The 25,586-nt window shown below is 51.1% G+C and overlaps 1 protein-coding gene across 1 annotated transcript in view; it reads left to right on the top strand.

The window, feature by feature from the left end:
* The window catches only part of LOC115640697, a 35,058-nt gene extending 9,685 nt beyond the window's left edge, over positions 1-25,373 (top strand). The window contains exons 2-5 of the mRNA XM_030543571.1: positions 18,879-18,952; positions 20,489-20,788; positions 23,302-23,388; positions 25,192-25,373. Of these exons, the coding sequence (XP_030399431.1) occupies positions 18,901-18,952; positions 20,489-20,788; positions 23,302-23,388; positions 25,192-25,373 (621 nt within the window). The 5' untranslated portion in view covers positions 18,879-18,900. The remainder of the gene's footprint in view (positions 1-18,878; positions 18,953-20,488; positions 20,789-23,301; positions 23,389-25,191) is intronic.
* The last annotated feature ends 213 nt before the right edge of the window (positions 25,374-25,586 follow it).

The following is a 25,586-nucleotide window of genomic DNA, read 5'->3' as shown; positions in this document are numbered from 1 at the left end:
CGTCTTAAGTTGGGTAAAGGCCTTTTGACACTCATCAGTCCACTTAACTGCATTTGACTGGGTCTTTTTGGTCAGGTCGGTCAGTGGGGCAGCGATTTGGCTGTAGTGTGGTACAAATCTCCTGTAGTACCCGGCCAAGCCTAAGAAGGATTGGACCTGTTTCTTTGACTTTGGGACAGGCCACTTTTGGATAGCATCCACCTTGGCCTGTAGGGGGTTTATGGTTCCTCGACCCACCTGGTATCCCAGGTAAGTTACTTTGTTTTGGCCTATTTGACACTTTTTGGCCTTAACAGTTAGTCCGGCCTGCCTGATGCGCTCAAAGACCTTTTCCAGGTGTAGTAGGTGTTTGGGCCAGGAGTCAGAAAAAATGGCCACATCATCGAGGTAGGCAACTGCATATTCACCCAGTCCTGCTAGTAGACCATCTACAAGCCTCTGGAAGGTGGCGGGTGCATTTTGCAGCCCGAAAGGAAGGACATTAAATTCATACACCCCCGCATGGGTGACGAATGCTGACCTTTCCTTGGCAGGTTCATCTAGCGGTACTTGCCAGTACTCCTCGGTTAAGTCTATTGTAGAGATGAACTGGGCACGTCCCAACTTCTCCGATAGCTCATCGGTGCGTGGCATTGGATAGTTGTCCAGACGAGTTACCGCATTTAGCTTACGGTAGTCCACTCAAAAGCGTATTTCCCCATCTGGTTTGGGTACCAGAACCACTGGAGATGCCCATGCACTGGTAGATGAGCGGATTATACCCATCTGTAGCATGTTCTGGATCTCGTTCTATAGCAGCTTGGGCATGAGGACACACCCAGTAGGGTGGGGTTCTAATTTGGTGAGCATTACCTGTGTCAATGGAGTGGTATGCCCGTTCAGTCCGTCCTGGGGTGGCCGAGAACAATGGGGCGAAGCTAGTGCACAGCTCCTTGATTTGTCGCCGCTGCAGACGTTCCAGGGTGGTTGAGAGGTTCACCTCTTCCACACCACCGTCTTTTTTCCCGTCGTAGTAGACACCGTCAGGCCACTCAGCATCATCTCCCTGGACTGTAAACTGACAAACCTGTAAGTCTCTGGAATAGAAAGGCTTGAGAGAATTAGCATGGTACACTCTGGGCTTTAGTGAGGAATTGGGAAATGCTATGAGGTAGTTAACAGCTCCCAGGCGCTCTTGGACTGTGAATGGCCCTTCCCATGATGCTTCCATCTTATGGGCCTGTTGCGCCTTCAAGACCATAACCTGGTCTCCTACCTTGAAAGAACGTTCTCCGGTATGTTTGTCATACCAGGCCTTTTGCTCTTCCTGAGCATCCTTTAGGTTTTCTTTAGCAAGGGCTAAAGAGTGTCGGAGGGTGTTTTGTAGGTTGCTTACAAAGTCCAGAATGTTAGTCCCTGGAGAAGGCGTAAACCCCTCCCATTGCTGCTTCACCAAATGTAATGGCCCCTTAACCTCGTGACCATACACAATGGTGAAAACCCTAAACGGTGAAAACCCTAAACTGGGATGTGGTACAGCCCTGTAGGCAAAAAGTAACTGCTGCAGCACTAGGTCCCAATTATTGGAGTGTTCGTTGACAAATTTACGTATCATGGCCCCCAAAGTTCCATTAAACCTTTCCACCAGGCCATTTGTTTGACAGTGGTACGGGGTGGCAACCAAGTGGTTCACCCCATGAGTTTCCCACAGTTCTTTCATGGTCCCTGCCAGGAAATTAGATCCTGAATCTGTAAGGATGTCGGAGGGCCAACCTACCCTGGCAAAAATGTCAGTTAGGGCCTGACACACAGCATTAGCCCTAGTGTTGCCTAGAGCTACTGCTTCCGGCCATCGGGTAGCAAAGTCCATGAAAGTCAGTATGTACTGCTTTCCTCTGGGTGTCTTTTTTGGGAAAGGACCCAGAATATCCACAGCTACTCGCTGAAATGGGACCTCAATTATGGGGAGTGGCTGGAGAGGGGCCTTGACCTGGTCTTGGGGTTTTCCCACTCTTTGGCATACCTCACAAGACCGGACATACTTGGCAACGTCCTTGCCCATCCCCTCCCAGTGGAAGGACTTCCCCAATCTGTCTTTGGTTCTGTTTACCCCAGCATGGCCACTAGGATGATCATGGGCTAAGCTTAAGAGCTTCCCCCGGTACTTAGTTGGAACCACCAACTGTTTTTGCGGCTGCCATTCTTCCCGGTGTCCACTAGAAAGAATCTCCTTGTATAAAAGTCCTTGGTCTATAACAAACCAGGATCGGTGAGAAGAGCTGAGAGGCGGTGGGGTGCTCCGTGCCGCCGCCCAAGCTTTCTGAAGGCTGTCATCTGCTTCCTGCTCAGTCTGGAACTGTTCCCTTGAGGCTGGGGTCACCAGTTCTTCTTCAGACTGTGGACTTGGGCTTGGTCCCTCTGGAAGCGATGTAGGTGATGGGGTTGTTTCCGTTGCTGGTGAACCGCTCTCCGCTGGTGCACCTGAGGGTATTTCAGGCTCTGGCTGAGCCTTTTGGGTATGGCTGTCGTGTGCTTCTGCCAGTTCTGGCTCGCTGGCGCCCTCTGGCGTTGAGTTTGAAGATGTGGTTGCAATTGCTGGTGCTGGTTGCTGTTCCAGTTCCGGGCCTGGGACTGGAGGTGCTGTGGCTGTTTCAATGGTTGGCATGGAATCCGGGTCCACTACCTCTGTCTGGGTCTCTGGTAACACAGACGGGGCGTCTGTGGATGGCTCAGGAACAGGAATGGGTCTGGAAGCTTGCATGGTTTGGCTGCGTGTAACCATTCCAACTCTCTTGGCCCGCTTCACCTGGTTGGCCAAGTCTTGCCCCAGTAGCATGGGGATGGAATAATTGTCATAGACTGCAAAAGTCCACATTCCTAACCAGCCTTTGTACTGGACAGGCAGTTCAGCTGTAGGCAAGTCTACAACTTGAGGCATGAAGGGGTAAATTGTCACTTGGGCCTTTGGGTTGATGAATTTGGGGTCTACGAAGGATTGGTGGATAGCTGACACTTGTGCCCCCGTGTCTCTCCATGCAGTAACCTTCTTTCCGCCCACTCTCAAATTTTCCCTTTGCTCCAAGGGTATTTGAGAGGCATCTGGGCCTGGGGATCTTTGGTGTGATGGTGGTGTAATGAACTGCACTCGGTTGGCGTTCTTTGGGCAGTTGGCCTTTATATGTCCCAGTTCATTACACTTGAAGCATCTTCCAGCTGACTGGTCACTGGGTCGAGGTGAGTTACTGGAGACTGGTGAGGTGGAAGAATAGGGTGTCTGTGGCTTTCCTTGGGTTGTAGGTGGTGTCTTTGGCTGTCCTCGGTTGTAGGGTTTATGGTCGATGTGCCCTCTGGGGTATTCATTCCCCTCGACATTAGCTTTCTTGCTTTCTGCCACTTCCATCCATCTGGCTCCAATCTCCCCTGCCTCGGTGAGATTTTTGGGTTTTCCATCTTGTATGTACCGTGTTATGTCCTCAGGAACACCATCCAAGAACTGCTCCATTTGTTTGAGGAGGTGCAGTTCGTCTATGGATTTAACATTGTTTCCTGATATCCAGGCCTCATAATTTTTCCCAACTTAGTAGGCGTGTTTGGGAAATGACACATCTGGTTTCCACTTTTGGGTTCTGAAACACCGACGGGCATGATCCGGGGTTATCCCCATTCTATATCTGGCCTTGGTTTGAAAAAGTTTATAGTCGTTCATTTTCTCCTTAGGCATTTCAGCTGTCACCTCTGCTAAAGGTCCACTGAGCCGTGGCCTCGATTCCACCATGTACTGGTCTTCAGGGATGCTGTACCCAAGACAGGCTCTTTCAAAATTTTCTAAGAAGGCCTCAGTGTCATCACCTGCCCTGTAGGTGGGAAATTTCTTGGGATGTGGAACCATAGTTGGCGAAGGGTTGTTAGGATTGGCTGGAGCATGCTGCCCAGCCTGCGCTAACTCCAGTTCATGTGTTCTCTGTTTTTCCCTCTCTTCCCTTTCTTCTTGTTGTTTTTCCATTTCTCGGCGGTAGGCTGCCTCTTCTTCTTGTAGTTTTCTGTGGTGGGCTGCATTTTTGGCGTCTTCTTGTTTTTGTAGCCTTTCCATCTCTTGTTTGTGAGTTGCCTCATCTCTGGCCATTTGCGTTCTTAGTAGTTCTATCTGTTTTTCCATTGCTTCCAGCTGTACTGCTGCTGGTTTTCATGACATTCTGGTTCCTGTTTACTTGTGTTGGGGTGCCCTCTGGTGTTTATTGCCTGAACTGCAGGTTCTCTGTTGCCTCCTGGGCTCTGCCTAGCAACAGTGCCTTTTTCCCTTTCTTCCTCTAGCTAATCTTTTAAATGTAAAATAAACCAGAAAAACCACTTTATTTGCATGTGTATTGTGCTGGGCCAAACTGAGCATTTGTCCCATTTGCTCTTGGCAACTGCAGCAATGCCAGGCAGCATCGGTCAGCCCCGTGCGTGGGAGGGGACTCAGGACAGCCCTGCACAGGAGGTAAGCAGCGGGGGTGGGAGGGAAGGGCTGGGGCCAGCCTCACGGAGTGTCCCATTTTCTATTTGGAAAATATGATCACCCTAAGTTAGAGGAGTTTAGAAGATGTATAAATAAAGAGGAGTATGCCTTTAAGAATGCCTGGGGGTCGGGGGCAGGAGGAGAAGAGAGTGACTGGTTTCTGTTTCCAGAACTCTAGTGCACTACTTCCAAAGATTTGGTGAATGCAGCCCTGGGAGAAGCAGTGAAACGGACTATAGTGAAACTGTGTAGATACCAAGTGCTGTCAGATGGACAGAGATTAAATGGAGAAATGTTGGGTTTGTTTAACCTCTTGCAGTCAGTGGGCTCTTAAGTGTTGCAAACAATTCTAGCGTAGCCGAAAGTCACATGCTCGATATGGGCATCCCCAGGCTTTGTCTTCACTGTAAAACCAAAATGTTTCACGCTGAGACGGCTAATTGAGTGCAGAACCCTAGTGGAGAGAAAGGTGCCTTTCACCTCTGTTGCTAGTCCCATCCCAGGTTGAGTGTATAGTATTGATCTGGACTAGCTATGAGGTAAGACATCAATGTGTCATCTCCACTGGGCTATTGCATTGAGTTAGCCATCTCACTGGAAACTCAGGGTATGTCCACACTACAGGATTATTCTGATTTTTGGAAACAGATTGTATAAAATCCAGAGCACACGGCCGCACTAAGCACATTAATTCGGCGGTGTGCATCCATGTACCGAGGCTAGCGTCGATTTCCAGAGCGTTGTACTGTGGGTAGCTATCCCATAGCTATCCCACAGTTCTCGCAGTCTCCCCTGCCCATTGGAATTCTGGGTTGAGATCCCAGTGCCTGATGGGGCAAAACATATTGTCGCTGGTAGTTCTGGGTACAGCCTCACCCCTCCCTCCGTGAAAGCAATGGCAGATAACCGTTTTGAGCCTTTTTTCCTGGGTGAACTGTGCAGACGCCATAGCACGGCAAGCATGGAGCCTGCTCAGCTCAAGACAGCAATCATGGGTGTTTTAAACACCTCGCGCATTCTCGTGCAGTTTATGCTGAACCAGGACCTGAAAAACCAGGTGAAGAGGCGGCAGCGCGGCGATGAGAGCAATGAGGACATCGACACAGAATTCTCTCAAACTGCGGGCCCTGGCGCTTTCATAGATTCATAGACTTAGGGTCAGAAGGGACCAATATGATCATCTAGTCTGACCTCCTGCACAAAGCAGGCCACAGAACCCTACCCATCCACTTCTATAACAAACCCCTAACCTATGTCCGAGTTATTGAAGTCTCCAGATTGTGGTTTGAAGACCTCAAGCTGCAGAGAATCCACCAGCAAGTGACCCATGCCCCTGTGACGAACTGGGAATGTTCTTAATGTTTTCTCTGAATCCTGTGTTGGTGCCTCAGTGTCCCCATGGCAGTTCTTAAGTATCTGGCAGAGCAAGGGCCAGTGCACCTAAATGCCTGGCACTCTGTCTCCTAGCAACTGATGGCCTGGGCCCCTCCTCTGCAAAGGTGCCAGCTGAAGGTGTTGGAGACTAAGAGGTCAGGTGACCTCCTGGCCCAGGAAAGGGGCTGAGCAGAGAGGAGGGGCTGGGGGGGTTGTTAGTCTGGAGTGGGCTGAGGGCAGACGTGGGGGTCTGGCTCACTGACCCCCAGAATGGACCCGACCGAGGGGTCCAGTTCTCTGTACCTACAAGCTCTGTTTTAGACCCTGTTCCTGTCATTGAATAAACCTCTGTTTTACTGGCTGGCTAAGAGTCACGTCTGACTGCAAAGTGGGGGTGCAGGACCCGGTGGCTTCCCCAGGACCCCGCTGGGGTGGACTCGCTGTGGGAAGCGCACGGAGGGGCAGAGGATGCTGAATGCTCCAAGGAGAGACCCAGGAGGTGAAGACGTGTGAGCTTCTTGCCCTGAACAAGTCTGCTCCAAGGGAGAGGAGGCTCCCCAAAGTCCTGCCTGGCTTGGTGGGGAGCAGTTCCAGAGCATCGCCCGGGGACTCCGTGACAACTGGTGGCAGCGGTGGGATGTACTGCACCCCGTGAATGGCGCTGCTTGCAGTAAGTGACTGGGGAGCAGTAAAACAAAGGAGGGATAATGAGGACCAGGCGCGCTGAAGGCTCAGAGAGGGACGGTTTCAGGGGGCAGTTAACCTCTGGGAGTGTGTGACCAGCGAGAAGGACTGTTGGAGTAACAGGGTCCCCCTGAGGACTGCAGCGAGCAGTCTCAGGGGCGGAGGAGCTTGCCGCTCGACCCTGGGAGAGAGAAGGATTTTTGCAGTAGCAGGGTTCCCCTGGGGATTGCAGGAGCAGTCCCAGGGGCGGAGGAGTCTGCAGCTCGACCCTGGCAAAGAGGTGGTGATCACGAGAAGGGCTGGCACACCAGGGGTTCTTCCTGGAAACCGTGGGGGAGCCAAGAGCACACAGGCCTGTGAGTCCAGAGCCACTTGGGAACGGTGAAGTGATGGCCTATCACCATCTCCTTGAGAAGGACATTGTGATCCTGTGCACAAAGAGAGGGTTACGCATGGGGACGTTCACCAAGGCACAGTTAATCGTGCAGTTGGAGGAGGAGGACCGCTCTGAGGAGCAGATTCCTGACCCCGATGGGGCTACAAGAGGATCTGGGAGCAGCTGGAGCAGCAGCCAGGCATTCCCGAGAATCTGGTCCCCAATCAGACGAGGGTCTTCACGATTGGGTTCCCCATCAGGGGATTGGAGACGGATGGGATGGGAGCAGAGCCCGAGAGAGTGAGAGAACCGTGAGAGAGAGCAAGAGCCCAAGGAAAAGCTGCAGGAGAAGCAGCAGCAGCGTGGACTGGTGATGGTGGAGCAGAGAGACATAGGGGATTGCCCAGGGGTCAGTGGGGAAACACGCCTGCGGGGGCGAGACCCTGGGACAGAGAGAACTGTGGTGGTGCAGGCCCAGATGCTGAGGGACTGTGGGACCTGGGTGAAGTTCCCTGGGGTGAAGCCCCTTGCCCTGCCTATGGCCCAGATCCCTGTGCAGACCCAGGAGGGGTCTGGCTGGCTGGTGGTTGGGGTTCTCCAGGATATTGGCTCGGAGCCCCTGTTGGGAGGTGGCTGTCTCCCCTTGGGACAGGATCCAGGCCCCACTCCTGTAACGGCCAAGGGTTTGAATTCAAATCCAGGGAACCAATTGGCTAGGATGGAAATGGTCAGTGAAAATGCAAATAACCTGGCTGGCAGGGGGGAGGGGCTGCAGGGCTCACGATACCTGCCTACTTGTAACCAGCCCCCTGGGGCTGAGTGGGAGGGAGAGATGCTCCCCATGCTCCTGCACGCCGGAGAGGGGGCTCACGCTGGTTCTGATGCTGTGACCAGAGCAGAGAGCTCGCTGCCTGTCCCCACTGGGACAGCAAGGGCAGCGCTGAGCACGGGGGGAGCTGAGACCCCAGCTGAGTGGGGGGACACCGAGGCAGGGCAGGTCAGCTGCCAAACAGGTTTGCCTGGTCCAGACGTGCTGCTAGGAAGTGATTACACAGCAGGGATGGAGCTACCAGGGACAGGGCTCAGGGGGGCTTTGACCCCAGGCCCAGCCAGCGAGAGGGAGCAGGTCCCGCTCCCTGCCCCAGCAACTGGATCCCAGACCGAGCTGCAGAAGGATCCCTCCTTGGAAAAGCTGAGGGAACTTGCTGGCCACAGCGCTGCAAACCCCCTCGGGGAAGGCTGCAGGGACAGAGTCCTGCAAGAGAAGGGATTCCTGTACCGGGAATGGGCTCCCCAAGGAGAAGTAGAACTGGGGGGGAATTGGGAGGCAGCTGGTGGTGCCCCAGGAATCCACAGGGTTCTTCCCGTTCGAGCTGCTGGATGGGAGGAGAGTGAGGGGACCCCTGGACCCGGAAAGAAAGGATTGGGATGAGAAGGGGGAAGACCCCCTGGGGGATCTCTTCCCTGAGGTGGGAGACAATCTCCCCATCGGGTGTTCCCCGTTCAGAGTCACTGGGAAAGCAGTCCAGAACCTGGAGAGAGAGGTCAGGGACATGCTGGCTTTAAATGGGATCCAGCCGTTTTACAGCCCATGGGCCTCACCTGTGAGGCTGATCCCCAAGGGAGACAGGATGATCTGGTTTTATGGGGGCTATCAGAAGCTTAAAGCCATCACAGTGTCCGATGCCGACCCCATGCCTAGGCCTGGGGAGATTCTAGACAAGCAGAGGGGGATGGAGAACTTGGCCCTGGCAGGCACTGATAACATGTGCATCTTTAGCCAGGCCTGGAAGGAACAGATGTCCCAGGTGAAGAGGGGGCTGGGCTGCCTCAAGGAGGTGGGACTGACATTAAAAGCTGGAAAGTGCAAGGGGGGCGGCAGAGGTGTTGTATCTGGGCCACAAAGTGGGAAGCGGCTGCCCAAGCCCAGAGCTGGCCAAGGCCAAGATGGGGGCTCTTAACCAAGAGAGCCTGAACTGCAGCCCAGAGTGCTGGGAGAAGACCCATCCCAGTTTGAATCCCAGGGGTACTGGGGTGGCAAAAGGGTTCAAGCCGCATAAACCTTCCCACATGCGGCCTGCAAGTGCCATCAAGCACACCCGACCTAAGGGAGGGCGTGAGACTGGACTGTCCTGGTGTAACTCACACCAAGGAATGGGAGAGGTGCTGGGGCATCCATGGGAAAGTTGGTGGGTTCGAACTTCCCCAGGTCGCTGGCTGGAGTGACCTCGCTCAGTTCGGTCTCGAAGGGGGGAGAGATGTGACGAACTGGGAAAGTTCTTAATGTTTTCTCTGAATCCTGTGTTGGTGCCTCAGTGTCCCCATGGCAGTTCTTAAGTATCTGGCAGAGCAAAGGCCAGTGCACCTAAATGACTGGCACTCTGTCTCCTAGCAACTGATGGCCTGGGCCCCTCCTCTGCAAAAGTGCCAGCTGAAGGTGTTGGAGACAAAGAGATCAGGTGACCTCCTGGCCCGGGAAAGGGGCTGAGCAGAGAGGAGGGGCTGGGAGGGGTTGTTAGTCTGGAGCTGGCTGAGGGCAGATGTGGGGGTCTGGTTCACTGACCCCAAGAATGGACCCGGCCGAGGGGTCTGGTTCTCTGTACCTACAAGCTCTGTTTTAGACCCTGTTCCTGTCATTGAATAAACCTCTGTTTTACTGGCTGGCTAAGAGTCACGTCTGACTGCAAAGTGGGGGTGCAGGACCCGGTGGCTTCCCCAGGACCGCGCTGGGGTGGACTCGCTGTGGGAAGCGCATGGAGGGGCAGAGGATGCTGAATGCTCCAAGGAGAGACCCAGGAGGTGAAGACGTGTGAGCTTCTTGCCCTGAACAAGTCTGCTCCAAGGGAGAGGAGGCTCCCCAAAGTCCTGCCTGGCTTGGTGGGGAGCAGTTCCAGAGCATCGCCCGGTGACTCCGTGACAGCCCCACGCTGCAGAGGAAGGCGAAAAACCTCCAGGGCCTCTGCCAATCTGCCCCGGAGGAAAATTCCTTCCCGACCCCAAATATGGCGATCAGCTAGACCCTGAGCATGTGGGCAAGACTCACCAGCCAGCACTCAGGAAAGAATTCTCTGCAGTAACTCAGATCCCATCCCATCCAACATCCCATCACAGACCACTGGGCATACTTATCTGCTGATAATCAAAGGTCAGTTGCCAAAATTAAGCTATCCCATCATACCATCCCTTCCATAAACTTATCAAGCTTAGTCTTAAAGCCAGATATGTCTTTTGCCCCCACTACTCCCCTTGGAAGGCTGTTCCAGAACTTCACTCCTCTAATGGTTAGAAACCTTCGTCTAATTTCAAGTCTAAACTTCCTAGTGTCCAGTTTATACCCATTTGTTCTTGTGTCTACATTGGTACTAATCTTAAATAATTCCTCTCCCTCCCTAATATTAATCCCTCTGATATATTTATAAAGAGCAAGCGTATCCCCCCTCAGCCTTCTTTTGGTTAGGCTAAACAAGCCAAGCTCTTTGAGTCTCCCTTCATAAGACAGGTTTTCCATTCCTCGGATCATCCTAGTAGCCCTTCTCTGTACCTGTTCTAGTTTGAATTCATCCTTCTTAAACATGGGAGACCAGAACTGCACACAGTATTCCAGATGAGGCCTCACCAGTGCCTTATATAATGGTACTAACACCTCCTTATCTTTGCTGGAAATACCTCGCCTGATGCATCCTAAAACTGCATTAGCTTTTTTAATGGCCATATCACATTGGCGGCTCATGGTTGATCACAGGATGACTAATACTCCAAGGTCCTTCTCCTCCTCTGTTGCTTCCAACTGATGTGTCCCCAATGTATATCTAAAATTCTTATTATTAATCCCTAAATGCATGACCTTGCACGTTTCACTATTAAATTTCATCCTATTACTATTACTCCAGTTTACAAGGTCATCCAGATCTTCCTGTATGATATCCCGGTCCTTCTCCGTGTTAGCAATACCCCCCAGCTTCGTGTCATCCGCAAACTTTATTAGCACATTCCCGCTTTTTGTGCCAAGGTCAGTAATAAAAAGGTTAAATAAGATTGGTCCCAAAACTGATCCTTGAGGAACTCCACTAGTAACCTCCTTCCAGCCTGACAGTTCACCCTCCACTAGTAACCTCCTTCCAGCCTGACAGTTCACCCTTCAGAACGACCCGTTGGAGTCTCCCCTTTAACCAGTTCCTTATCCACCTTTCAATTTTCATATTGATCCCCATCTTTTCCAATTTAACTAATAATTCCTCATGTGGAACTGTGTCAAATGCCTTACTGAAATCAAGGTAAATTAGATCTACTGCATTTCCTTTGTCTAAATAATCTGTCAGCTTCTCAGAGAAGGAGATCAGGTTGGTTTGGCACGATCTACCTTTAGTAAAACCATGTTGTAATTTGTCCCAATTACCATTGACCTCAATGTCCTTAACTACTTTCTCCTTCAAAATTTTTTCCAAGACCTTACATACTACAGATGTCAAACTAACAGGCCTATAGTTACTCTGATCACTTTTTTTCCCTTTCTTAAAGATAGGAACTATGTTAGCAATTCTCCAGTCGTACGGTACAACCCCTGAGCTTACCGATTCATTAAAAATTCTTGCTAATGGGCTTGAAATTTCATGCACCAATTCCTTTAATATTCTTGGGTGAAGGTTATCTGGGCCCTCCGATTTTGTCCCATTAAGCTGTTCAAGTATGGCTTCTACCTCAGATGTGGTAATATCCACCTCCATATCCTCATTCCCGTTTGTCATCCTTCCATTTATCTCTAAGCTCCTCATTAGCCTTATTAAAGACTGAGGCAAAGTACTTATTTAGATATTGGGCCATGCCTAGTTTTCCTTAACCTCCATTCCATCCTCAGTGTTTAGCAGTCCCACTTCTTCTTTCTTTGTTTTCTTCTTATTTATATGGCTATAGAACCTTTTACTATTGGTTTTAATTCCCTTTGCAAGGTCCAACTCTAAATGGCTTTTAGCCTTTCTCACTTTATCCCTACATGTTCTGACCTCACTAAGGTAGCTTTCCTTGCTAATCCCACCCTTCTTCCACTTCTTGTAGGCTTTCTGCTTTTTCTTAATCACCTCTCTGAGACGCTTGCTCATCCAGCTTGGTCTACTAACTCCTGCCTATGGTTTTTTTCCCTCTTTTTGGGACTGGAGGCTTGTGATAGTTTCTGCAGCTGCGACTTAAAGTAATTCCAGGCCTCCTCCACATTTAGATCCACAAGTTCTTCAGTCCAATCCACTTCCCTAACTAATTTCCTTGATTCTTTAAAGTTGGTCCTTGAGAAGTCAAAAGCCCTAGTCCCAGATCTATTTTTGTTTATCCTTCCATCTAGTTTGAACTGAATTAGCTCATGATCACTTGAACCAAGGTTGTCCCCTACAATAATTTCTTCTGAGGTCCTCACTATTCACCAAAACCAAATGTAAAATGGCATCCCCTCTTGTTGGTTCTTCAACTACTTGGTGAAGAAATCCATCTGCTTTGGAGATCATGCTGGTAATGGGGCAGGTTCTAGCCATTGAACGCCGATTCTGGGCCCGGGAAACAAGCATAGACTGGTGGGACCACATAGTGTTGCAGGTTTGGGATGATACCCAGTGGCTGCGAAACTTTCGCATGCGTAAGGGCACTTTCATGAAACTTTGTGACTTGCTTTCCCCTGCCCTGAAGCACCAGAATACCAAGATGAGAGCAGCCCTCACAGTTGAGAAGTGAGTGGCGATAACCCTCTGGAAGCTTGCAATGCCAGACAGCTACCGGTCAGTCGGGAATCAATTTGGAGTGGGAAAATCTACTGTGAGGGCTGCTGTGATGCAAGTAGCTAAAGCAATCATTAAGCTGCTGCTACGAAAGGTTGTGACTCTGGGAAATGTGCAGGTCATAGTGGATGGCATTGCTGCCATGGGATTCCCTAACTGTGATGGGGTGATAGATGGAACCCATAGTCCTATCTTGGCACCGTGGCTCCAAGGCAGCCAGTATGTAAACCGCAAGGGGTACTTTTCAATGGTGCTACAAGCACTGGTGGATCACAAGGGACTTTTCACTAACATCCATGTGGGATGGCCAGGAAGGGTTCATGACGCTCACGTCTTCAGGAACACTACTCTGTTTAAACGGCTGCAGCAAGGGAATTACTTCCCAGACCAGAAATTAACAGTTGGGGATGTCGAAATGCCTATAGTTATCCTGGGGGACCCAGCCTACCCCTTGATGCCATGGCTCATGAAGCCATACACAGGCAGCCTGGACAGTAGTCAGGAGCTGTTCAACTACAGGCTGAGCAAGTGCAGAATGGTGGTAGAATGTGCATTTGGCCATTTAAAGGCACGCTGGCGCACATTACTGACTCGCTCAGACCTCAGCCAAATCAATGTCCCCTTTGTTATTGCTGCTTGCTGTGTGCTCCACAGTGTCTGTGAGAGTAAGGGGGAGACCTTTATGGCGGGGTGGGAGGCTGAGGCAAATCACCTGGCTGCTGATTACGCGCAGCCAGACACCAGGGCGATTAGAAGGGCACACCAGGAAGCGGTGCACATTAGAGAAGCTTTGAAAACCAGTTTCATGACTAGCCAGACTACGATGTGAAAGTTCTGTTTTTCTCCTTGATGAAAACCCACCCCCTTGATTGACTCATTCCCTATAAGCAACCCACCCTCCCCCTTTGATCACAGCTTGCTTTTTAAGGAAATAAAGTCACTGTCATTTAAAAATTATGTATTCTTTATTAAATGATTATAAAAAGAGGGAGAGAACTGACAAGGTAGCCCGGGTGGAGTTTGGGAGGAGGATAGGAGGGTAGGAAAAGGCCACTTCAGAAGTTCAAAATAATGACAGCGTTTTGCTTGGGCTGTCCACTGGGGCGGAGTGGACAGGTGCACAGGGTATGTCTACATCTAAAATTTTGCAGCGCTGGTTGTTACAGCTGTATTAGAACAGCTGTATAGGGCCAGCGCTGCAGAGTGGCCACACTTACAGCAACCAGCGCTGCAAGTGGTGTTAGATGTGGCCATACTGCAGCGCTGTTGGGCGGCTTCAAGGGGGGTTCGGGGAACACGAGAGCAAACCGGGGAAGGAGACCAGCTTCGCCGCGGTTTGCTCTCGCGTTCCCCGAACCCCCCTGCAAACCGCAAGGAAGGAGACCTGCTTGTTCGGGGAACGCGAGAGCAAACCGGGGAAGGAGACCAGTTTCGCCGCGGTTTGTTCTCGCGTTCCCCGAACCACCCTGCAAACCGCAGGGAAGGAGACCTGCTTGCACGGAGGTTCGGGGAACGCGAGAACAAACCGGGGAAGGAGACCAGCTTTGCCGCGGTTTGCTCTCGCTTTCCCCGAACCCCTCTGCAAACCGCAGGGAAGGAGACCTGCTTGCTCGGGGTTCGGGGAACGCGAGAGCAAACCAGGGAAGGAGACCAGCTTGATTACCAGACGCTTCCTCAGGTATGCTGGGATACCTGCTTATTCCACGGAGGTGAAGAAAAGCGCTGGTAAGTGTCTACATTTGATTACCAGCGCTGGATCACCAGCGCTGGATCCTCTACACCCCAGACAAAACGGGAGTACGGCCAGCGCTGCAAACAGGGAGTTGCAGCGCTGGTGATGCCCTGCAGATGTGTACACCTCCTAAGTTGCAGCGCCGTAACCCCCTCACCAGCGCTGCAACTTTGTGATGTAGACAAGCCCACAGAGACTCTCTTCCCTCCTCCCCCCGCCCCCGTGTCCTTACACATCTGGGAGAGGAGGCTATGGAACTTGGGGAGGTGGGAGGGCGGTTATACAGGTGCTGCAGCGACACTCTGTGATCCTGCTGCCATTCCTGAAGCTCCACCAGACGTCGGAGCATATGAGTTTGATCACGCAGCAGCCCCAGCGTTGCATCCTGCCACCTCTGATCTTCCTGCTGCCACCTCTCATCTCAAGCGTCCCTCCTGTCCTCACATTCACTGGCATCTTTCCTGTACGCTAATACTGCGTCCTTCCACTCATTCAGATGAGCTATTTCATTGCGGGTCAATTCCATAATTTCAGAGAACATTTCGTCTTGCGTCCTTTTTTCCCGCCGCCTTATCTGAGATAGCCTTCAGGACGGTGGAGGGAGGCTTGACAAATTTGCAGCTACAGGAGGGAGGGGAAAAAAAAGAGAGAAGTATTTAAGAAGAGACATTTTACAGAACAATGGTTATACTCTTTCACAGTGAACAACACTATTCACATTACATAGCACATGTGATTTCAGTACAAGGTTGCATTTTGCATCTTGAGTGCCTGCGGCTTTGGTGTTAGAGATCAGACACAGGTCCGGGCAACAGAATTCGGTTTGCATGCGGCCATGGTAAGCCATTGTCTTCGGCTTTTGCAGCCTTCATAAAACCAGCACCCTCCTTTCCCACATACCAAGCAAAGCCCGTTGAGTGCTGCGGCTTTCCTGTTAACGTGCAGCAGTAGAAACCAAAGTAAACCCGCCCCCCCCCCAATCCAGTTATCTGGGATGATCACTTTACCTCTCCCCCCACAGCGTGGCTGGTATCAGGGAAGATCCGTGCTAGCCAAATGCAAAAAATCTCGGCACCATTTCTCCCCCCACCCCACACACACACACTTGGCTAACTGCAGGGAAGGATTTCTTTTCAGCCACAGGCAAACAGCCCAGTAGGAACAGCCACCTCTGTCCCCTTAATTGAATTCCTGTATTTCAACCAGGTTACCACGAACAATGTCACTCTTCTGAGGATAACACAGTGAGATAAAGAACGGATGTTGCTTGAATGTCAGCAAACACCGGGACCATACGCTGCCAGGCTTTGTCATGCAACGATACCAGATTACTTGGTACTAGCATGGCGTGGTCAAGTGTCCTACCATGGAGGACGGAATAAGGCTCCACTGCCCAGAAACCTTCTGCAAAGGCTTTTGGAGTACCTCCAGGAGAGCTTCATGGAGATGTCCTGGAGGATTTCCGCTCCATCCCCAGACACGTTAACAGACTTTTCCAGTAGCTGTACTGACCGTGAATGCATCCCAAGTCCTCAGGGCAAATTAATCATTAAAAAACACTTGCTTTTAAACCATATTTTGTATTTATAAAAGTACACTCATCAGAGGTCCCTTCCATGGCTTCATTTTCTGGGATAGTGGCTTGGGAAGGCTGGGAGGGTAATTCGGTCAGGCTCAGAAAAAGGTCCTGGCTGTTGGAAAGAACTGGAGTGCTGTGTGCTCTCTGCAAGTTCCTCCTCCTCTTCCCTCCTCCTCCTCATCTTCCCTGTCTGCAGAATTCTCAGGCCTGGCTAAGATTACCCCTGCCTTGGAATCCACGGACAGGGGTGGGGTAGTGGTGGAGGACCCCCTTAGAATTGCATGCAGCTCAGCGTAGAAGCGGCATGTTTTTGGCCCTGACCCGGACCTTCCGTTTGCCTCTTTGGTTTTCTGGTAGGCTTGTCTGAGCTCCTTAACTTTCACAGGGCACTGTACTGAATCTCGTGTGGCCTCTCTCCATCGTGGCCTTGGAGATTTTTTCAAATGTTTTTCCATTTCGTCTTTTGGAACGGAGTTCTGTTAGCACGTAATCGTCTCCCCATATAGCGATCAGATCCAGTACCTCCTGTGCGGTCCATGCTAGAGCTCTTTTTCGATTCTCAGAATCACCTGTGCTGATGAGCTCTCCACACTGGGCAAACAGGAAATGAAATTCAAAAGTTTGCGAGGCTTTTCCTGTCTACCTGGCTAGAGCATCCGACTCCAGATTGCTGTCCAGAGCGGTCACAATGGTGCACTGTGGGATAGCTCCCAGAGGCCAATACCGTCAAATTGCGGCCACACTAACCCTAATTTGAAATGGCAATACTGATTTCAGCGCTGCTCCCCTGGTCGGGAAGGAGTACAGATATCGGTATTAAGAGCCCTTTATATCGAAATAAAGGGCTTTGTTGTGTGGACAGGTGCAGGGTTACTTCGGTTTAATGCTGCTAAATTCGGTATAAACTCGTAGTGTAGACCAGGCCTAAGAGCTGAAATCACTAAAGAGCTAAAATTACCGAGCTAAGATCACTGAGTGCTGTGTTAACTAGTGGGGGAGCCTGAAGATCTATTGCTAAGTGGCTGGCAGAGCAGTTGCTGGACGGTTGGAGCAGCAAGCACAGCAGAGTGGAGCTGAGCAGTTTGTGGGGACAGCTGGAGAAGTGGACCAGCTGGTGGAGTGAAGCAGCGTGTGGAATGGTTGGAGTGACCCACAGAACAGCAAGTGGAGCCAGGAGCGGCGAAAGGGTTTTTGGCGCCCTAGCGCAGGGCCGGCTTGCAGGTCCCGCGGCTCCGGTGGACCTCCTGCAGGCGTGCCTGCGGACAGTCCGCTGGTCCCACAGCTCTGGTGGACCTCCCGCAGGCGTGCCTGCGGACGCTCCACCGGAGCCACGGGACCAGCGGACCGTCCGCAGGCACGCCTGCAGGAGGTCCACCGGACCAGTCTGCCACCCTCTCAAATCCTGGCGCCCTAGGCTTCCACCTACGTCGCCTAAATGGAAGCGCCGGCCCTGAGTGGAGCAGAGCAGTTTGCGGGGACGGCTGGAGGAGCAGAGAAGACCCATTTGTGGTGAAGGTTGCAGCAGATCTCCACGGAGAGGCGGGGTAGTCAGCCTCGGCCCATGTAAGGTGCCCCTTTACACCCTGTGTGCCCCCCCCATTTCCACCCCAGGCTGGGGGAGCAAAACTCTGCAGATGAACTTTGAACTCGGGGGTGGCACTGGCCAGGGATAGAGACTTTTGGGGTTGTTGGACTTTGGGGTGATTTGGACTTAAGACCCTGAGGGGAAAGGGACATTGCCAAATGTACTTGGAGATGGATCTTTTGCTCATGGTTTGTGTTATAATCTTGTTTGTGGTGTTTCCCCAACATAATTCTGCATTGTTTCCCTCCTTTATTAAAAGGATTTTGCTACACTCGGACTCCGTGCTTGCGAGAGGGGAAGTATTGCCTCCTAGAGGCGCCCGAGGGGGTGGTATGTAATTGTCCTAGGTTCCTTGGTTGGGGCTCGAGCCGGTTTTGCATTATGTTATTGAAACGGAACCCCTGGATACTGAACCCTTGTTGCTGCCAACTCAGAGAGGCAGAAGGGTTACATTTGCTTGAGTCAGATTCAAATGGGGAGAACTCCCTTTTCTTCTCCCATCCCACATTTACCAGCTTGGAGTATAAAGTCTATAAAACCCGGTGACGACACTTCATTGTCAACATTATGCTTTGCCAACCCCAAGTGTGCAAAAATAACAAATCAGGTCTGGAAAAAATAATAATCTCAACTTTTGGGTCTATTTTAAAATGTGCTTTCTGGCATTTGAGTCTTTAGATTTCATGTTTTCCAAGTTTGGGCTAGAAACCCTTTTTAACCCCACTAAAGCTGCAAGTCTCTCGCTGCAGGGAATGGCAGCCATCCTGAATAAGGTCGGCTTGTGGCTTTCTGTCAGTGCTGGGAGATAGCCGCCATTTTGAATCATGGCAAATTTCTGCAAATTTGATTAAGGAAGTCAGAGGAGAACCATTTAAAAATACCAACAGCCCTAAAATTGTGCCGTTCCTGACCAAATCAGAAGAGTTGGCAGCTCAAGGAGTTTCCTGTAGGGATTTGTGGGCCAGATTAATGGTTGAGCCTAAGCAGACATGGAAGGAGCTAGGGTAGCCTGCACTTCCTTCCTCACCTCACATTCTGCATGAGCTGAAGTCCGAGTCTCCATGCAGAGCACGCTGCAGGCATCCAACCAGGCTGTGTCGAGTGCTAGGTAAATGGTGAGCTCTGCTTTGGAGAACATTGTACTGTCATCTTACAGGGAGAATGGAAGGTGCTCCTGGCCCATATGGCATGTGGTCAGAAAAAGGTTGCAAGCTGCCTTGGATAAGGCCTCTGGTAGCTGCTAACTGTGCTGTTAATGACGTGGTGGGTGAAAAGGGAGGTCAGTGCATCAGTGACTTTGTTCTGTTCTCAGATCACTGGACAAAGGAGCTGTAATGGATCCCAGATTCTTGCTCATGCTTGGATTCATACATTCGTCTCTTTCAGGTACGAAATGAACATATAAGTTCCCCAGACTCCTCAAATGCCTTCTTGGTGTTATGTATCAGGAAGTAGACATGTTAGTCTGTATCCACAAAAACAACATGGAGTCTGGTGGCCCTTAAAGACTAACTGATTTATTTGGTGTTTTTTATACACAAAAGCTTATGCCCAAATAAATCTGTTATTCTTTATGGTGCCACCAGACTCCTTGTTGTTTTTATGCCAGGGTTCGCCAAGTGGCACTGTTACACAAGTACAGTAGAATCTCAGATGGCTTGTCTACACTCCGGAGGGGTGGGGGGCGGGGTGTTGATCTAAGTTACGCAACTTACTGAAGTCAACATACTTAGATCTACTTACTGCAGTGTCTTTGCACTGGTGTCATTCCCATTATTTTAAATGGTCCCCTTGCATTTCTCGTTTCGATGGGGTACCGAAGTCAAGGGGAGAGCGATCGGCAGTTGATTTACTGTGTCTATACTAGATGTGATAAATCAACCCCTGCTGGATCGATTGCTGCCAGTCAATCTGGTCCATAGTGTAGACCTGCCCAAAGTTACGAACACAAGAGTTACAAACTGACCAGTCAACCACACACTTCGTTTGGAACTGGAAGTGCACAATCAGGCAGCAGCAGAGACCAAAAAACCCCCAAACCAAATATAGTACAGTGCTATATTAAATGTAAATTGCTAAAAAAAAAAAAGGGAAAGCAGGATTTTTCTTCTGCATAGTAAAGTTTGAAGGCTCTATTAAGTCAATGTTCAGTTGCAAATTTTTGAAAGAACAACCAGAATGTTTCGTTTAGAGTTGCAAGCATTTCATAGTTATGAATAACCTCCATTCCTGAGGTGCTCATAACTCTGAGGTTCTACTGTATCAGCCACTCATTTAGACTTCAAGCCCTTTATGTCTCTCCCTTTGTGTCTGTGCAGCGCCCAGCACAACGGGGCCCTGATCTCAGCTGGGGCAGGGACTGTCTCTCCCTGTGTATCTGTGCAGCGCCCGGCACAATGGGTCCCTGATCTCAGCTGGGACAGGGACTGCCTCTCCCTGTGTGTCTGTGCAGCACCCAGCACAATGGGGCCCTGATCTCAGCTGGGACCTCTAGTTGTTCTAATAAAAAGAGATGCTGCCATTCTAGAATTATCCCAAAGCGCTTCAGACTTTGAGGCAATGTAATTTGCAGGTGGAGCTGCTGGAGCAGGGGAAATGAGGCCTTGAACTCCACTGGTCTCTTTGCCAGAGGGGTGGGGAACCTGCAGGGAGCCCTTGGATAGAAATGCTCATGAGGTGAGAATTCCTGCAGGTTCTGAGAGCTTGGCTGGAGAGCCCTGGGAATGGAATAAATAGCCCTGATGCTACAGTGGAAGGGTACAGGGTGCAATGCTCTACAGTTATCTAGGGGGGGTCCTGGCACTCGCCAACACTGAAGATGTTGCTCGCTCACTACTCCTTGCTCTTCACACTTCTTGCTCCGACTTCTTCCCTCAATTTCATGCTAATCTTGATTTTTATTTTTCACCCTAATTCCTGCAGATCCCCCTAAAAGAACTAAGACTGTATGTGAAGGAATGTCTGTAAATATCTCCTTTAACACCGCTGAGCTATGTGTTCAACTGAGTAGAAGAGCAGACTCGAACCACACCTGGAGTTCCCCATGCATGGTTTGCTTGAAAAAAAGACCTTTATGCCCTGAATTCAGAAACAGATGCAGCATATACCTACATGGCTTGACTCTGCACAACGTGAGCAAAGCCGATGCAGGGATTTACAACATTACACCTCACCTGAATGGAAACAGAATTGCCACGAACATCGTGCACCTGGTGGTGCTGGGTAGGTCACATGCACAGTCACTCGAAGGTGCTTCTGCCTCTTAACAGGGCCCGGGGTCATGGTCTCTCAAGACCTAAGGCAAAATGTCCTGCAGTGTCCTGGAGGCTTTCCCAGCTGAGACTGTAGAGAAAAGCCCTCAATTGGGGAGGGTCCCAAAGGATGGACTTGATATCTGGGGGAACCATGTGTCCCTACCAGCAAGGCCCCACCCACTAGAGCCAACAGAATGAAATGTCGCTCAGAGTGGGCTGTGAAGATGTTCCAAATAGGGTCATGTTAGCTCATCTGGGCTTTCTGGGTCCGGCCTCCTATCCATGGGGTTAGATCAGGGGTGGGCAAACTTTTTTGGCCTGAGAGCCACATCAGGGTTCCAAAACTGTATGGAAGGCCGGGAAGGGAAGGCTCTGCCTCTCCAAACAGCCTGGCCTCTGTCCCCTCCCACTTCCCGCCCCCTGACTGCCCTCCTCAGAACCCTGACCCATCCAACGCCCCCTGCTCCTTGTCCCCTGAGCGCCCCCTCCTGGGACTCCCTGCCTCAACCACCCCCCAGAACCCTCCCCCATCCAATCACCCCTGCTCCCTGTCCCCTGACTGCCCCGACCCCTGTACACACCATTGCGCCCACACAAGCCCCCCAGGACTCCCACACTTACCCAACACCCCCCGTTCCCCATCCCCTGACTGCCCCACCCAAACCTCCACCCCATCCAACCACCCCCCTGCCCCTTATCCAACCTCCCCGCTCCCGGCCCCTTACCATGCCGCTCAGAGCACCAGGACTGGCAGCCACCCAGTCGGAGCCAGCCACGGCGCCGCGCAGTCTAGAGCACTGGGGCAGGCCGGCAGCTCTTACAGCCCCACTGCCCAGAGTGCTGGCGGCCTGGTGAGCTGAGGCTGCGGGGGAGGGGGCTCAACAGGGGAGGGGCCGGGGGAAGCCTCCCGGGCCGGGAGCTCAAGAGCTGGGCAGACGGTCCCACAAGCCGTAGTTTGCTCACCTCTGGGTTAGATACACTCATGGGCTCTGCTGAGCTTGTTGAGTTCAGGTCCCTCTAGTTGTTTAGCTCTACAGGTCGGACTGGGGGCAGTGGGGGGAGAGGGGAGAAAAGGCTGGTATTTCCCAAGCACCAGGATGAAACTGTTCTCACTCTGCAGCTCTGTGATCCTCCCGCTCCTTTCTTTTGTGCTTTGATCAACGGTGAAATAGTTAATGCTAATACTTAAATAATTGGCACCAGACTTCAGAGTTAATGCCCCGTTGAGATGCAGGGGGCGGCTCCCACCTCTCAGAGTGATTGGCTCAGGCTCTTTGCAGACTCAAGCAGATGTGCGTGTTACACTCAGGACATGTTTTCAAAGGTCCTCCCCACTCACCATGAATACTAGTAACTTTTTTTCCTGTGGAAGGTGGAATTCTGGGGAACAAGATTGCAGCCTAAAAACCAAAAGCCTGGTTTCAGATATCGCCCAGGTTGAGATCTGCCTACAGGAACCGGATAGGGAACTGGATTCTGTCTTTTACTCCTGGAGGAATTCTGTGCCAAAAGATTAAAAATTCTGTGCACAATATTTTAAAATTGTGCAAATTTTATTTGTCAAAACAATAGATTCATGTCAGTTTCAATTATTTTGATAACTTATTTCAAAAGATCTGTCAGCAAGTATGTCTGTAACAATACATACACACACAAAAATTCCCCCAAGAATAGGGTGTTAAAAAAAACCTTACAACAACCCAGTTCCTGTTTCTCTGTCCCCTCTCCACAGAACCCAGCTGCGGGATACCCCCAGCAGAGACACCAGCCCTCCTACTGCCCAGAGTCCAGCTATGGGGCACACCCCCCTGACACCCACACCTTCTACCCCCCAGAGCCTAGCCACAGGGCACCTCCCATCCAGACACTCATATGCACATTCCTACCCCCCCAGAGCCCAGCTGTGGGCAGCCCAGCTGTGGGACCCCCAAGCCAGATATTTGCATACACATTTCTACCCCCCAGAGCCCAGCTGTGGGCAGCCCAGCTGTGGGACCCCCAAGCCCAGACACTTGCACCCGCAGAACCCAGGGATCCAGAGGAAGAGACAGCCTGGTGATGGGTCTGGGCTTCTATAGAGTTTCCTGCATGCCGCCTCCTTCCTTCAGGGCATGCTGGGAACCCTCCGGCTCCCTCTCCTTCCTCCCAACAGTGTCTTCTATTTGTGAGCTGGGCTTTCCTGGGTCCAGCACCCCCTAGTAGTGGCCAGCAGCTCTGCAGCCCATTTCTGTAGAGAGAAAAGAAAATTCTGCGCAGAACATTAATTTCTGCACAAATTCAGCAGTGGCGCAGAATTCCCCAAGGAGCCCTACATGGAGCAATTTGAGATGTGGGAATAGGGAGGTTGGAGGCATGCAGATTTCACACCAAGGCAAACCCCTCTTCGCCAAGATTTGTTACCATGACACTCAGGAACACTCTGCTACATTCCCATCTCTCGGGATGGCGCCCAAGGAATCCCCTCTCCCTGTCTCGTTCCAGATCGCCAGCCATCCTCCACTCAGGGACCACCCGATTCTCCTATATCTGGGACCACCCGGCCTGAGGGGCCAGAGTCTGTGCAAACAGGTGAGGGGATCTCTGCTCACTGTGGGTCTGGAAGCCTGGGGGTGCCCAGGCTGGCTGGGCCAGTGACCTGAGCAAGAGGCTGGGGATAACGTTTGGTGTCTGCAGGAGAGAGCCAGGTGGGTTGGTTCGGCTGGGGGCATCACCCCCATCCTGGGCTAAAGGCAGGGAGCTCTCTCAAGGATTTTCAAGCAGGGGTAGCAGCAACGGGGCTTTCCAGTGCCTGCCCCAGCAGCTGGGGTGTCTCTGCTCAAGTGGTGGGGCTGGCCCCACTGTGCTCTTCATTTCCTGCTGCACACAGAGACACCCACTTGTTGGGGGCCACTGGAGCCGTGGGGCTGGGTGTTAATACCCCAGTGAGAAGCATGGGGCAGATTCCTCCCTGTGACACACCCAGATACAATCTAGACAGTTGTGCCACCCTTGCCCTGCAACCTTGGGTGCCTTATGATGCCTTACTGAAGGAGCTCTCAGCTGCCCTGCTCACAAACAGCCACCAGCAGGCAAGCCACACAGAGTGTGGGTATGGGGGTGTGTGTGTAACTGCAGCCTGCCAGCCACAGTTGGGTTACACTCGCTTTCATCAGCCTTGGGGATGCTGCGTGGTGACGGCAACACCCCCCTAGTCTTAGATTTCCACCCCCTAGAAATGTATGTCTTGTACTTCCCAGCCCTCTTCTGGACAATACAAGTTTATATAAAGTCCATTATAGCCTTAGTAGAAATAATATACGTACAACTTGCCACTCCCAATGGAGTTTCCCAGACCCTTCAATTTCAACACACTGGATTAGATAAAACAAGTTTAACTAACTACAAAGAGATTTTTAAGCAAGTACAAATCATGAGGTATGAAAGTCAGAAGTGGTTACAAGAAAAAAAGGATAAAAACACAGCAGGTGCCTAACTTAACAAATTGTGTTAAATTCAAAGCCAAGTTTTCTCATCATGTGCCGTCAGCAGTCTGACTGACCAAACGTCTTGGGTCAGGACCCCTTCTCCCAGAATCCAAGGAATGCTTCCTTTATTGTTTCAGGTGCCATGAATGTGATGAGCAGTGAGAGAGATAGGGGTGCCTTGGGGTGATTGTCCCTCCTTTTTATATTTTCAGTCCCCCTCTTGAAAAACATTTCCAGCTGGGTACCAGGGACAAAAAGTCTAGGGGAAGGATGTTCCTTGCTGCTTTTTGTCCCGTATGAGCTTCCTTTGTTTCCCTTGCTCCTTGATGACACTATCTACTGTTTAAATGAAAATTAAGCAGAACACACATTATTTTGCTTAAGCCAGACCTATTTGCCCATCTCAGTTTGGAACATGTGTTAACACCAGCAGGTGGTGGGGAAATCTTAAAACTTCACATCACAATGTTTCCACACATATTTTACCAGGAAAATGATGACAGGCAGATTTTGAGTTTTCAGATGATACCTCCCAAGGCATACTTTGTACCAAGATTATTACAATAGTGTGTAGGGTGAGGATACATTCTGTCCATCTGTCCCCGCCCCAGCACAGACAGGGATTGTTTCAGGCTCTCTACAGACTCAGGCTCTTGCCGAGATACCACAAAGCAAGAAAGAGCTGCTGATGAGGATAACAATAAGAAAGAAAATTAAGATCCAGAAAAGAAACAAATTGAGGAAAAGAGGCAAAGTCCAGAGACAAAACTGGACAGAGAACAGGAGGGATGGTGGTGGCTTGGCATGGTCTGGGACATGAAGAATACTGGGTGGGTGTTTCTCTGTTGATCCATAGCAATGGGAGCTGCTGCTGGCCTAATGCCCATCTCACTCTGTTTGATTGCAGGGCTCATGGACGTTCAATGGGGATTGGTGATAGGGATAGTGGTGGGGATAGGGATAGGGATAGTGGTGGTGATAGTGTTGAAGAAATATATGCAGTCCCAGTGCTGCAGAAGAAGGCAAAGCTCTGAGCCTCCAGCAACCAACACCACAGAGCTCCAGCCTCTTCCCGCCCAGCCAAACTAACGCCAAGTAGATCGGGCCATGCAGGAGCAAGTCCTATTGGTGAAGGGCAGCGCCCAGGAGGACAAAGTGTGTGTCTGAAGAAGTGAGTGACTGTTGTCTCCTCTGTGAGGAGGGACCTCACCTTGTTTGTTTAGGGTCTAGCTTTAATCTGCCATTCCTGTAAATAAAGCACATGGGCGCCAGAGGCAGGAACCAATTGCTCTGCCAAGACCC

This window comes from Gopherus evgoodei, unplaced genomic scaffold (genome assembly GCF_007399415.2).
Source record: "Gopherus evgoodei ecotype Sinaloan lineage unplaced genomic scaffold, rGopEvg1_v1.p scaffold_32_arrow_ctg1, whole genome shotgun sequence".
NCBI classification, from domain to species: Eukaryota; Metazoa; Chordata; order Testudines; family Testudinidae; genus Gopherus; species Gopherus evgoodei.
The sequence above is the reverse complement of the archived record's forward strand: the minus strand, read 5'-3'. Positions and strand labels throughout refer to the sequence as shown.